Source organism: Metopolophium dirhodum, chromosome 8 (assembly GCF_019925205.1).
Source record: "Metopolophium dirhodum isolate CAU chromosome 8, ASM1992520v1, whole genome shotgun sequence".
Classification (NCBI taxonomy): Eukaryota; Metazoa; Arthropoda; class Insecta; order Hemiptera; family Aphididae; genus Metopolophium; species Metopolophium dirhodum.
The window spans coordinates 16,408,330-16,423,617 of record NC_083567.1 but is presented as its reverse complement, the minus strand read 5'-3'; the positions used below and the strand labels follow the sequence as shown (position 1 = coordinate 16,423,617).

The 15,288-nt window shown below is 32.6% G+C and overlaps 1 protein-coding gene across 2 annotated transcripts; it reads left to right on the top strand.

Annotated features, from left to right (window-relative positions):
- Positions 1–200: 200 nt before the first annotated feature.
- LOC132949845 (nucleosome-remodeling factor subunit NURF301) lies at positions 201–14,504 on the top strand. Of its 2 annotated transcripts, none has more exons than XM_061020924.1 (36): positions 201–1,388; positions 1,461–1,842; positions 1,909–2,194; positions 2,254–2,465; positions 4,265–4,429; positions 4,489–4,569; positions 4,634–4,978; positions 5,052–5,273; positions 5,350–5,501; positions 5,561–5,705; positions 5,858–5,995; positions 6,062–6,282; positions 6,687–6,990; positions 7,052–7,304; positions 7,366–7,477; positions 7,562–7,756; positions 7,819–8,128; positions 8,189–8,324; positions 8,391–8,701; positions 8,967–9,113; positions 9,209–9,322; positions 9,399–9,476; positions 9,544–9,680; positions 9,818–9,880; positions 10,014–10,143; positions 10,604–10,737; positions 10,797–11,031; positions 11,100–11,317; positions 11,379–11,475; positions 11,543–11,750; positions 11,916–12,009; positions 12,338–12,705; positions 12,768–12,935; positions 13,011–13,206; positions 13,271–13,355; positions 13,432–14,504. In XM_061020924.1, exons 1-36 carry the CDS (start codon positions 702–704, stop codon positions 13,641–13,643), a joined length of 7,341 nt encoding a protein of 2,446 aa, XP_060876907.1. In that variant the 5' UTR covers positions 201–701; the 3' UTR covers positions 13,644–14,504. The 2 variants fall into 2 exon arrangements, with proteins under 2 accessions (XP_060876907.1, XP_060876906.1); XM_061020923.1 differs by having other exon boundaries at positions 11,916–12,099; positions 13,432–14,503.
- Positions 14,505–15,288: the final 784 nt, after the last annotated feature.

Below are 15,288 nucleotides of genomic sequence, written 5' to 3'. Positions count from 1 at the left end.
ATTGCCATGATTATTACTATTATTGTTATTTAATATTATTCCGTGCCCGTTTTTTCTTTTATTTTCGTTTCGTTTTTTCTTCCCGTCGTGTCGTTTTGTTTTGTTTACGAACGGTTACTTGACAGCGCGTGCCCGCCAGGCGACTGCCGACCACGACAGCGACTTGCAAGCGAAGCGAACCGCCGCGGCCGACCACACGACTGCAGTGTGTGATAATAGTGTTTTCGTTACGGCGGTACGTAACACGGTAATTTGCGATGCGAACGAGTTCGGAGCCCCACGAAGGTCACCTGACCGCGTCTCGGCACCCGCCGTTGGCCCGTTAACGTCCGTTTTTTTTTTTTTTCGCGCGCTCACCGACATCGCACACGCACTGCTGCAGGCCTACCCGCGACTACGACACAGCTGTGCGTGTGCGCGCGATTTTGTGTCCACGGATCGCGGGCACAACAATATCACGCAACCTATCATTTCCATCGTTGTTGCCTGTTGGTAATCGGTACAAACCCTTCGCAAGACAACCGTGGTGATCGTCGACGTACAGTTTGTGCTCGGGGTGCCGTGTGTCGCGGCCGACTACGCTGGACCATATCGTTTTGTTGTTAACTCGACGGTTCGGTTATCGTCAGTGAACATCCGCCGCCGAATAACGGTCGCCAGTGACGGTTGTTGTTGTTGTTGTAGTGATAACGACACGGACCATGTCCGGCAGGCCGAAACGCAGGGGCCGTCCTCCGAAAACCCCGGGATCGGACAAGCCCAAGTTTCAGATGCACTTGCTGAAAAAACCCAAATACCTGCAGAATCTCGAGACTGTGGACGTTGTTGTCCAATCGCCTCCCGCACCTGGACGGTCTGTGGCTTCGAGACGTAGCGCCTCGGCGTCTGTCGCAGCTCGCGCCGCAGTGGTTGTCGAAACGCCATCGCGCAACACACGGCGGTCCAACCAGAAGTCCAAGACACCCAAGACACCCAAGACGCCAGCCGTGCCAAAACCCAGGGCACCGCGTCCGTCGACCAGCAAGAAGAAGAAAACTAAAAAGTCCACTGTTGACAAAAGTCACGATTACCATTACGGTTCTGACTTTGATGAGTCCGAAAAGAGCGAAGACCCGTCCGAGAGTGAACAGTCTGACACTAATGTTGAAGACGCTGTTGATGATGTTAGTGACAGTGATTTCTCCGTATCTGGCTTTTCTGTTGCCAGTCGTGCACGTAAAAGCAATGTCTCCTACATCAGGAACCCCAGTCCCGAGCCGCTGTGGCTCAGGGGTGAAGAAATACCTAAATTGGAGTTACCTAAATCCTCAGAAGATCTCCTAGTGCCTACTGAACACATCATGCAAGCTTTGAGTGTCTATGAAGTGTTGAGACGGTTCAAAAGCCAGGTATATTGCATTTATATTACAAGGTAGTTTTATCTCCATTCCAAGTCATTTTTTAAACATGTTTTGTTGTAGGTGCGATTGTCACCATTTCGATTTGAAGATTTTTGTGCAGCTCTTGTTTATGAAGAGCAAAGCTACCTGTTGGCAGAAGTTCATATAATGCTGTTAAAAGCAATATTACGTGAAGAAGACTTACAACAGACTCATTATGGTGCTGTTGATCAAAAAGATAGTATCAATAGCGTATTATATTTTATGGATACTTTTACGTGGCCTGAAGTATTACGAGAATATATTGAGTCTGATAAATCATTTGATCCACAAGTTCTAAAAGTATTTAATAATGGCGATGAATATCCATTTACGAACATCAAAAATAGATTATCTGTACTGCAATTTTTAACTGATCAATTTTTAACCTCTACTCTTATTCGAGAAGATTTTATTCATGAAGGTACTTACAATTATATAAATAAATTTTTCAAAGCATTTAAAAATTAATCAAACAAAAATTGTTTAGGCCACAGTTTTCAATATGATGATCATTGTCGAGTGTGCCATAAAGTGGGAGACCTTTTATGTTGTGAGACATGTCCTGCTGTGTTTCATTTAGAATGTGCTGAGCCTCCTTTACATGATGTTCCTACAGAAGATTGGCAGTGTAATTTATGCAAAGAGCATAAAGTCATTGGTGTATCTGATTGTATACCTGACGATGAGAAATCTGGTTTATCATCCCGTCAGGACCACTTAGCTTATGATCGACATGGTCGTAAATATTGGTTTCTAGTTAGACGAATTTTCATGTAAGTGTACTAATATTATTAATTTTATATCTACTAACATAATTTGTCTATTAACATAGTGAAAATGAAGAGACTGGAGAATGTTGGTATTATTCAACAGAAGAGCAACTAGGCTTATTATTAGACTCTTTGGATCGTGAAATGGAATCTGTTCTTTTTGACGAAATAGAAAAAGTGAAAGAAGAAATTAATCGACAAATGAAAATAACTATGGACCTCACCTTACAGTATCGACCATCAAATAGGAAAACATTTCTGGATGTAGAAAACAGTAAGTAATTTGAAGCTTGTCAATAATAAGAAATTACTTGCATCAAAGAAATATTTAAAGCTTAGATCTAAACAGTGCTTGAATCTGGAACAAATTAGGAGGATGTTAAGGTGTAAAAAAAAGACTAGTCGTGTAGTATGCTACCTACTGGAAAATATGACATCCATACCCTAACCTACCTGTTATACTTGCTCTTATATTATAATATGTTACATTTGTATTTGATCTTATCACTGGAAAGTTTTATCCAGTGACTTGTGTTATTAAAATAAACAACATAATATAACTGTCATACAATACTTTAATAGCTAAATATTAGTTTAATTAATTTTTAGTTATCAGTAGGTAAAATAAGGTAGACACACTTAGGGCCAGTTGTACCATCTCTGATTAAAGTTAACCGAAGTTTAATTGGCCAAATTTTCCCGGTTATAAAATCTGTTATAGCTGATTAAGCGTAATCAAAGTGTAACCGTAGATGGTACCACAGGCCCTTAAAGTTGTTTGGTTGGAGCATACTATACGAGTACCAAAAAAAATTTGTACTTGAATATTTAAATGTATTATTGATAAGGATATAATTAAGAGGGGTACACATATATATTTTTTTATAAAGAAGGACTGGAATTCAAGCACTGGGTCTAAATCTAATAAAGATTTCTTTTGGAAATATTTTTTGTTAATGATATTAGTAAGATAATATTACAATATAGTAGAGCAAATAATAAAACAATATACCTAATATTAAACCTTATTTTTATGTGATACAATAATCAAATTATCTTAAACAATTGAAACAATGTGTTTTAAGTTTTTATCTTAAACGTTATATTATGGAAACCAAAAGTAAAAAGTAAATTCTTTAAGATAATAAGGTAATATTATTTTTTAAATAAGTATTCATAATAAAATTATACTATTGCAAGAAATAATAACCACTGTTTATCCAACATCTTTAGTATGTTTATAACCGCAATTTATTGAAAAAGATCTTGGGTGTTTAAACGCTTCAATTAAGTAGAGTCAGATAATTAGCCAAAAGCTTTTTTTTTTCCCATTATTTATACAATTTTTAAAAAGTATGTCTGTAGAAATCGGTTACACTAAGTTCAAAAAGTTAGTGACTTTTTCTTATTATAACCAAGAGCACGTTGGATTCGGTTCGGATGATTGAAATTTAGAAATACTACTATGGGGATAATCTTAACACCCTTAAACAAATAATATATATATTTTGTCAAATAAATTGTAGCTATGTAACAGTTACATTGTATAACTTCAAAATTTGGTTCTAGGTAAGGAAATATTGTTATTCTTTTGTATGATTTTCCACTTTTGATATACACAACTAAAAACATTTAAAATATGGACATTTTGTTATAATATTCAGACTCAAGTCTCAATTCATATTTTTAAACTACCTCAATTAGGTAGATTATTATTTATTATGTTCAGAATTATTTACTATACTCTTTTCGCCGTAGTGGACCCATTATTTTTTTTTTATTACGTGCACGCGGAGTATGAGGAAAACATGACAAGACAATACAGTTCACTACAGTTCTAAAGTTCCATGTCGCGAAACATCACGGTGTATACGTTCTGAACTGTATTGTCACATTTTCACCATACACCGCATGCAAAGTGTGTCAGCTTATGGCGAACAGAGTATAGAACCACTTAAATAATAAATCATTGTTTTCAGTATTCTCAGTTACATCATTACTAAATATATTTTACTTCAATGAAAAAAAAAATAATAGAACCAACTGTTAATAATTAACATTTTTATATTATAGGTTATATAATAGGCATGAGAGAGGAAATGCAAAAGAAAAAAGATACAGAAATGGGCAAAAATGATAGTAATATTGAAGAAAGTACTGAAAATGTGAAGGGCGATAATGAGTCTAACAATGATGGAAAACAAGAACAGTCAAATGATGTATCTGTAGACAAAAATGGTATGTACTACTGTTTGTATATTCAAATATTGGTTTATTCTTATGCAATTTATGTTTAGAAAATGAAGGTGGTAATGGCGACTTGAAAAATGATGACAGTCTAATGGATGTTGATGATACTGAACATAATCATAGTTTAAGTAAGTATAAATACATTTTTTTCAAAAAAATTTAAATAATTTATGTAAATTGTATTTTTTTTAGGGAGCACTCGTAACAGATCATTACGCCTAAAACCAGCACTACGCCAAACACCAGAACAGACAAAAAAATCACCTGTGGTTGAAAAACCTTCTCCAGCTCACTCTTATTTAGACAACTTAGGTGCTAGGGTAACTCGATTTAAAGCTCAACATATAGCAGCTGGAACCTATTTGTACAAACTTGGCATGGATAATAGCTTTAAGACATATGTAAATCAATACAGTTCAAATCCAACTGCGTTAAATAAGATTCAAAAGAATGAAGAACGTGACAAAAAGCGATATATGTCCCACAAGTTTTCACTTACAGGACCTGGGGAATACAAGTGGTGTGGACAAATATTTGGTATGTATTTAATCGACAAAACATATTTGATTTTTCTTCTGCTTATTTCTATACATTTTTATTTTATTTTTAGGCGCTCGGTCAACACTGATAAGTACCGTCAAACAAACTATTATTTCATTAGACAACTTGTTACCATCATCATTGATGCATATCAATTGGTCAGTGTTACGTAAACCTTGGCTAAATCAAGTTAACTCGTGTTCTACTCCCAAGGATTTTGCAAGAGTTATGGTTGTTTTGATGTCATGCATTAAACCAGTTGTTTATGCACCCGTTTGGCACGAACAACTTGGTAAACATACTTTTTTGTATATATTTCTATATACAATTTTGGCTACATACTCATTAACTTAATGTGACTGTTTCAGGGCATGTAAAACTTTATCGTATCACTCATGCGGAACGGGAAGAAAAGAAAAAAACTGACAAAAAAGATAAAAAGGATAAAGATGCAGAAGAAGATGAGCGTAATAAATTGACCATACATTTTGTTAAGTACACTCTAGGCTTAAAACATCAAGTGAGTAATAATATAATTCATTTAATTTTGGACATTTTGCTAAGAACTTCGCTTATTAGGTTCACAAACAAAAAGGAGAAGAATATAGAATTCATGGTCAATGGGGATGGCAGTGGCTATCAAAAACAAGAGACTATAAATTGGCTGATTCTTCAAAACAAGGCTTAGCAGCTGGACCGGCCAAAAGAATTTTTCAAGGCAAAGGTAAATTACTACAATAATTAGAAAAATATGAATCATCTTGCCTAAAAAGTTAACAAAAAACATAGGTTCTAGGGTTTTAAAGTTTTGAAAACCTAGCAATCCCAACTGACCATTTTAGTTCACTCATAATAACACAGTTTATTTTTATTTAGATGATAAAGGAGTGCGAACATTTTCTATCGCTGAAACACTTTACGACTCTATGATATTAAAAGAATGTACATTTGACTCGGAAGCGTCAAGTGAAATTCTTGATGACCAAAGTGTCATACATTTAGATAGTGTTTCAGGTAAACATAATTTTAAATAAAAACATAACTGAAGAAATGATTTAATAATTATATCTCTTATTTCAGATATAGATTTTATAAATATGAAAATCCTTTCACCCATTGACAAACTTGATGAAAACATCAATATTAGTAGTACACTATGTTCTTCTAGTCGTATAATGTATCCTAAACTTGCCAAAAAATGTAAAACTGATATGTTATTGCCAAGAAGAATGCAATTGAAATTAAGCGAAGAAAGATCAATAGTGACAAAAAATGCCAGCACCCCAAAACCAGTTCCAGAAGTAAATATTTTAACGGTTTATTATCATTTGAATATTAAAATGAAAGAAATAAGAGAGTAGTCAAGCATTTTTTTGTTTGCTTCTATTATTTTTCACACATTAAAAATACTTCTTAGTTAAAATATCTAGTTTAAAATTAGCATATAATTATGTTAACTTTTAAAAGGTTAGAAAACATGGATTCTGATATTCCCAATTTATTGATTGTAGTATCATTGGTAATGTTCATAGAAGTATATCCATTTAAGAGGGTCTATCTAATTTAAACAAATAGCATTCCAGTTCCGCCATTCTTTTATGATTTTCGGGAATAACTGTGAAATATATTTCAATTAAAATTAACTTTATAAGTTATCTACAGCTATTATTTTTGCTACTTTTAATTTAATGTAACTTATTTCTAGGCTGTAAATACTACACCACCGAGTGCTTCTCCTCAAGCGTCGACAGAAACTTTCTCCAAAATGAGAGAAAAGTCCTACATGTTGAATACTTTACAAAAACGTGTAATTCAACTCAAACAGCATTATTTATCATTTAATACTATGTCTGAACACATGATATGCTATAATAGTAGCTGCCGAGCAGCCAACAAATCTAGTATGATTGCCTCATGTTATAGTCCACTTTGCATCAGACATGTGGATGTACGAAATGAACTTCTATCATTACTACGAAGAATGAATATTTTGAAATCAGAACTAACCGGTGGGTATTTAATATAGATAGTAATTAAATAAATACTTGTTATACATATTTTCATTTACAGAATTAAAAGCATCAATACCTAAAGATCAGGGTGTATTAAATATGAAGACTGAAAAGACTGATAATACTCCAGTTGGACCAGTTCAAATTAAAACTGAAGTTAAAAAAGAAGAAAATGTAGTTAAAAGTGAACAGGTAGTTCAAGTAAATAATGTAAAACCCGAGAATATCACCTTGAAAAAAGATATAAAAACAGAAAATGAAGATGAACAAAATGTGAAAGTTGATGTCACCAGCTGCAGTCCTACTACTGGGTATGTTAACATTAAAAAAAAATATTTGTAGCTGTCATATAATATGTATACTTGTTTTTAGATTAAGTGTTTTGAAGCCGGCTAGAAAAAGAGGTGGTGCTAAACGAGAAGGTGTTTTAGTAGACTGTATAGATGACGGACGTGTTTATTCTACAGATGATACGCGTAAAAAGGTTAATTTAACCATGATTTTAATCAACCATTCAAAATTGTTACTTATTAATAACTTAATAATTTAATTTTTTTTTTTAACATAGATATATTTGAAAAAGCTCGTAAGTAATAACGTTCCTGTTAAAAAGAAAGCAGAGAAAATTAAGTACCCTCCTACTTCACGGTTTTATACACGTAGTAAACGTTGCAGTTTATTAGTATTACCAAAACACGAGCTTCGAAAATTAGCTAGACACGGTGGACATGATTTTGTTAATGGTTTCAATCCAAATGGCAAGGTATATTTGGATGATATATTTTTTAGTTTCTTAGTCATTCATTGTTCTTATCTATTTTTCAGACCAATAATGCAATATGGCCATATCCTTGCCCAAGACCATATTTTAAGACATGCTGGCTTTATAGAACAATAATGTTTAACACCATATCAGCTGCTGCGTTACAATTAAGAATCTTATGGGCGTGCTTGAAATGGGATGAATTAACTGCTAAGACTGCTCACTTGGCTAGTAAACGAGAAGTAACAACTGAAACTGAATTAGTTACTACAGAAACTTTAGAGTGTCGTACTTCGGGCCAATTCAATGAACACACTGAATATTTAATACGCAAAGTTGTAATACCATTAGATATACCAAAACAAGTCAGAGGTAAGTGAGACTCCCTTATAAAATAATTGAAATTGAATACATTTTTAATACAAATTTCAGAGGTGACACCTATACGAAGTGGTTTAAGAAAACGTAAAAGGGAGGAAGCTCCAAGAAATACCGCACCACAGGTATCTGAAGTGTGGGTTGATGAAAGTAAATTAGAGCTGGTAGAAATCAAGCAATTCCATGAAAGGTATATCTTAGTACTGTTCATTATCATTTTTCTAGTTAACTAAGTAATTAATTACATTTTTAACAGAGTGGAACGTGAAATGCAAATGCAACAAGCCATGAAAACACGTGCGTCTTCAGCCTTTGCTAATAAATTGTTGCATAATGATTCTTCTCATAATCGAAATATAAACGATAAGCTCCGTACACAAAACTCGGATAAAACGGAACACATCAAAGAGCAATTAGAACAGTCTCTCAGAGCTCAAAGAGTAGCTTATAAAAGAACATCAGTAAACAATGATAACAACTCTTCAAATAAGAAACTGTGCATGGACGTATCCAACTCACAAAGCCCGGTGACTAGTAGTTCAACGCAACGTTTGAAACTTGTACCTGGTAAGATTTTATGATGGTAAAAATTATTATTGAGCCATGAAGTATTAATTTTAATAGTTGTTAAAAACGATGTTGACATTTACACATATGTATGGATAGTGAATACTGATATTGTTTTATTACCATAAATACTATACTATATTTATGATACATCAGTAACGTAATAACTATTATTTTCAATTACTGGTTGCTGGCAAATCAGTCTTACACAAATTACCCTTCACTAATTGATTGAAGTTGATGTAAATTATCATTATTTGTACAGGTGAAGGTGGAAGATTAAGGCTAATGCCTAATAATAAACCTTTGGCTCAAAATTCTCCCTTACTTCAATCTTCCACACGGGTTGCTGCCAAACCTCCTACTACTACTTCTACCACTCCATCAACTCGTCGTATATTCATGACTAAATGTATGTACTATTTATTATGTGTATTATATTATATGGTTGCGGCATTAGGTTAGTACACAATGTTATTCATATATAATTCTTCCTTGTTAATATAGGTCCAGACGGTAAGACCAGACTTGTGACTACACCAAAATCAATTATCAATGATTCTAATGTGATGAATCAAAACTCAATAAAGATTCAGTCACCTAATTCCCAAATAGTCACTTGTAAGTTTGAATAAACATGCATTTAAGATTTAAATTGTTATAATTAATTATTATTTTTAAAATTATTATTGTTTAGCAAACAATGTTACACAACAAAAACTGCAATGTATTAAAGGAGAAGATGGAAAATTACAATTCAAAGGTCTTTTACCAGGTAATAATGTTTTTTACCTGATTAATATTATTAGTTAAAATATTAAAATTTAATTATTTAAATATAGGACAACAACTTATTCAATTACCTGATGGAAAATTGCATGTGACCAGCTATATAAATCCCAGCCCATCTCGAACTGTTCAAATAGGAAAAAATACAATATTGGCAAATAATAATAATTTTCAAAAAGCTGGCACTCAAGTAAGGTTTTAATTTGTGATAATATCATGCATATTATGGGTGTGTTTGCTTGAAAGTCTTTTGTACGTTTCAAGTTTGTTACATTGTATGTTTATGTAAAGTTGTTAAGTGTTTAATATTATGTATATTATTTACAGACAATTATTTTGAACCGAGGATCACAGCCTATCCAACAAGTTATGAAACCTCAAACATCTCAAGTAATAATCTTACTATTAATAGTTAACTAACAAAATACAATATATAATTCATATATACTTAATTTATTATTGAAATATATTTTCCTAATTTAAAATATATGTAATGAAAAATAATAATTTGTACATCTAACAGATGGTAGTTTCTGGTGGACAGTTAGTAAATGTTTCACAAGGTCAACAAATGATAGTGCAGCATATCAATCCAAATAAAGCCACTATAGCCACTATTAATGGCCAGCAAGTTTTGATACGGCCTAATACTGGTGAGCTTATAAATTAAAAGAACACCACACTTGCAGGTGTTGTCTATGTCTTAATAACGTAAAACACTTTTTGTATTCAATTTTACAGTCCCAATTTTGTGTTTTATGTTAGTTTTAATATTCGAGTAAATAATATTTTTACACTTAATGGTAAGAACATTATCTTTTTCTTTTATATTTAATTTTAAAGCAAGATATGAGCACTTAAATTTAATATTTATCATACTTGTATCTTGCTTGAAAATTAAAAATCTAAACAACTGATGTATAAACAAAATAAATTAAAATTGACAGTAGGTCAATTCACTCTAATATTAAAATCAACAACACAATTGTGACCGATGAAAATAATTCATGTTGAACGTTTGTACGACAAAGACAACACATGTGGGTAGCTATGTGGATAATCTTAATACTTAAAGTTTAAAACATAAATTCATCATTATTTTTGATTGATTAGTTACCTCTGCCAACATACTAAGTAGCGGTGGCCAGACGATTAAGTTTGTTCGACCTCCTCAAACTGTACAAAAAATTCATCAATCTGTACCACCACTATCACCTCGGATTACTCCAACAACTGGAATTGTTCAAGTAAGGTTTTAAATATAATTTTCATTTTCCCTTTAATATTAATTTACCACTAATTATAGGATCAACACAGGCCAGTACTTCCACAGGCTGTACCTACACCATTAGTTGATGAACAAGAAAAATTACTATTAGCTAATCAGCCACCTGGTACAGTAATAAAATGTATCACAGCTCAAGTAATTCAAAGTCCAACGCATGGTAATAAAATAGTGTTGCAAGGTTTGCAAGGTAACGATTTCACACCTCAGCAATTGCAACTTGTACAGCAGCAAGTCAAACAACAACTCTTAAAAGGTGAAAAATTTAAAATATATCAGCTATTAATTTGAATTATAGTTAAATGTGTTTCGTTAATATTTCAGCTCAGGAATCCAGTGGTACTCAAGGAGTCTTAGGCCCTACAAAGATTTACCTAGCTGTTCAACCACCAGATTCCCAACCACCTACTGTTCAGAAACCTGGGATTGTTGTACCCATCACACCTCAACTTACGGTTAAACCAATTGAACCTACCCCTAAACCATCAGATCCTGTTCCAAATAATATCCCAGAAAGCTTAACTCAAATTAAAACTGAACCAGTAAATACATAGTTGTTTGAATTAATTTTTATTATTGAAACCTAACAATATACTTTTTTAGCCATCAAAGTCTCCTGTGAATAAAATCCCGGCAATTAAAGAAGAAGTAATTGATTCCCCCAACTCATTTGTTGTGACTCCAAACTATATTAGTCAATGTAAGTTATATAGGCTACTGGGTAATAGGTTTACTGTCTTTTTGAAACTAATTTATTACTTTTGTAGCAATTAAAAATGTTTTGAAAAATGAAGATTTAAATCCAGAAACACAAGAAAAACTATTACAATTGCAAAAATATCAAGAACAACAGTTGCGTGATCCAGTACCGCAGACATCAGTTCCTGCATCTCCTGCTAGAAAACGACCTTATGAAGCTGATAGTTTGGCAGAATTTGAACCTCCCAAAAAGTCAACTGAACGTGATAATTCTGGGTATTTTTATGTTTCATTAATAAAAGCACTGAAAAATTTTGTAATTCAATTGCCAATTTTACCCAATTTTTGTATATTTACTTTGTGTATGATGGTATCATCATCTTTATGAACACTTTATTCTAGTTAAACTTGTGTTATTAATTATTTTTATTGTACATATAGGTCGTTGGTATCTCCTGAACAATCAAAACTATATCAGACACTTAAACAGGGCGATGATCATCGTAAAATGCAACAACTTCAATCAAAACTGCAGGTTAGCTTGTTCAAACAAAAAGAATTATTGAAAAAAGATATACTAAAAAAGAGGGCGCTTCTGGAAAAGGAATTGCAAATCGATATTCAGGTATGTATTTTAAATTCATGTTTTTCTCGAAATTCGGTTTAATCGAACTTCCTGACAAACATAATTTCCTGAGTTTCGATCCTCAGTTCCGATTCCAGAAATGTCGTTGCTCGATTTGATTGCAGTGTACAAAGTATCTTGGGTAGGAGGAAGGAATATATTTGATGGTGTAATATATCTGCCTAGACGATAGTCTATTTATTCTTAAGTTATTTTAATTTTATAATGTGTTTTACAGAATGAAATAGCTGCTAACGTGACTGTTACATCAGCTGATTCTACGACCACTTCCAATAATGTAACTGAAAAGTCTATTCCTGTGACACCTGCTCCTGTGCAAGTAACTCCTCCTCCCCAAGGTAGTAGTAAGCGTAAACACGCTTCAGGTCCACCAACCACCATACAAACTACACCACACGCCAATAGTAATTCCAAAACTAGTAATTCGGGACCCGGTAGACGACGACCAATGAAGATTTCTCCTCCAGCACCAAACCGAAATCATTCACGGCCATCGCCATTATCGCCAGCAAAGAAATCTAGCCCAAAAAAGAGTAAAAAAGAAAAAATTATGTGTCTTTGTCGAACACCCTATGACAGTTCAAAGTAAATAACTACCATGACCTATGTTCTATTATTAAGTATGTTGTAATTGTGTTTGATCTTAGGTTTTATGTTGGATGTGATATGTGTCACAACTGGTTCCATGGTTCTTGTGTCGGCATTACTGTGCAAATGTCCAAAAGAATTTCCGAATGGTTTTGTCCCGAGTGTAAGCGGTCAAAGGATCCTGAAGTTCTCTATTGTATATGTAGAAAACCTTATGATGATCAACAGTAAGTTGTATCTATTAATATAAATTGAATAAATGTCTTATGAAACACTTTTTTTTATGTACTTGTTTATTTTAGATTTTATATTTGCTGTGATAAATGCCAGGACTGGTTCCACGGCAGCTGTGTTGGTGTATTGCAGTGTGAAGGTGATAAAATGGATGACTACAATTGTCCTAGGTGTATGTCCAACTCTGAAATCAATTTTGCCAATTTGAATCCATTGAACCAACAAGACAACGATGACTTATTGAAACTCGTCAAACAAATACATGTAATTATTTACCATTAATCTCTAGACACTGTATACCTTCTATACAAAATGCTTTTATTTTTAGTCACATAAAAGTGCATGGCCTTTCATGGAGCCAGTTGATCCTCATGAAGCTCCTGATTATTACAATGTTGTTAAGGAGCCTATGGGTGAGGAGACTTCTCTACTGAAATTTGATTATTTTCATATTTTTTAATTTTTGTAACCACTTACTTTTTTTAACAGACTTGAACTGCATTGGAAAAAATGTGACCGATAAGAAGTATAAGAATCTCACAGAATTTATTCGTGACATGATCAAGGTATTCGACAACTGTAGATATTATAATCCACGTGAATCGCAATTCTACAAGTGTGCCGAAATCCTAGAGCAGTTCTTTGTGTCAAAATTGAAAAATCTAAGGGACAAATTTTGTGAACAATACATGGAAGTCTAAAAAACGTTTTTCAATTATTGTAATAATTGTCTAGGTATACTCTCACATTTTTTAATGTTTTTTTTTTTTATTATTTATTAATAAATATTTTTGTTCTTTTTTATTATTATCTTACAGAAAAAAAACATTGTACGTTTATTAAATATTTTATTTTATTTATTAATACAGTATATCATAACAGCTATTATTGATCTACAAGAGAAAATCTATATTTTTAGCAGACTTATTGTTTGTTTTATTGACATATTTTTACGGGCAGTTCACTGCCTATTCAGTAATGACATTGATATTTTATTATCGATACAAACTGGTTTGCTGGTGTATCTATTTTTTTTATCAATTTTGACTGGATAACTATTGTACATGATTATAAGTTACTACAAAATTACTGTTAAACAATTGATGTTTGTTTAACCGCTCAGAAGCCCAAACACTCATTCCAAAAATTGAAATCAAAGTATATATTTTTATCTGTATAACCTTTTTTTGTAAAATATAATATATATAATTATAAATAAAAAGTTCTAAGTTTATGTTGTATTTATATTTGTCTCTTAAAAAATGTTTTATACAATTTATTAGTATTTTAATATTCTTTTTTTTTTTTAAATATGTCCAAACTCAATACCAAAAACTTGTATGATTTGTTTATTAAATGCATGTATATAATATATAATATTATAATGTGTAGGGGTAAAGCCTACTTGTATTTTATTTTATTATAAGAAATATTATATATGTTAAAATTAACTATGATTATTATATTATCACTGGTGATGATGTTTTTCTTACATGCCCTTTAGTTTTTTTATTTGTCTGATTTAATTTTTTTATTATTATTATTATTATTATTTATGTTGTATCTAGTTTTAATAAACTTGTTTGATACTTACTATTGTAATTATTACTATTAAAAAATATGGAAAAAAAACCGAGAAAAAATTAAAACATATTATATTGTTATTATTATTATTATTATTATTAGTGCGAAGCGAACTTGTTGTGTTTGATTAGCAAATCGACCTCGTTGATTATTTCCCGGTGCCAAATTGACGTGTTCCTGTGTGGTTCCCTATGGTCTGACATGGCGTTTCACACGCTCTGGGAGAGAGCTCCCTACATGAATGCTGTCGTGCTAATTCGCTATTAATAACGTTAGCTGCGATGCATTTGATTACAGTCGCGTCAGTGTCACGGCCCGTGGTAATGGAGATTTTATTATTATTGCCTATGAAATGTATAATATACGTTTTCGACCAACGATGGTCTCCGCCAGGTAGGTATTATATGTGTGAAATAATCTAATAAAACAATAATTATTATTGATTTGTTTGATGCGTGATAAATCATAAATACACATACCGAGAAGGGAGTAGCCAAAATGGGGGTGGCGGCGACGATTCCCTCTAGTTCTGGTCCATAGATAACAAATAATATATTATTAATGTTAAGCGAAATTTTAAGATACACTTGCGGTGCCGCTCCCCGATGACATTTCTAGCTACGCCCTTGCATACCGAACAAACAAACGTAGACAATTCATAGACAACACTTGACAAACAAAAGTACTAGGGGATGTGAAAATTAAATCTTAAAAACACGAAGACAATAAATTGAATAAAACTGGCATCGATGAAACAAAATT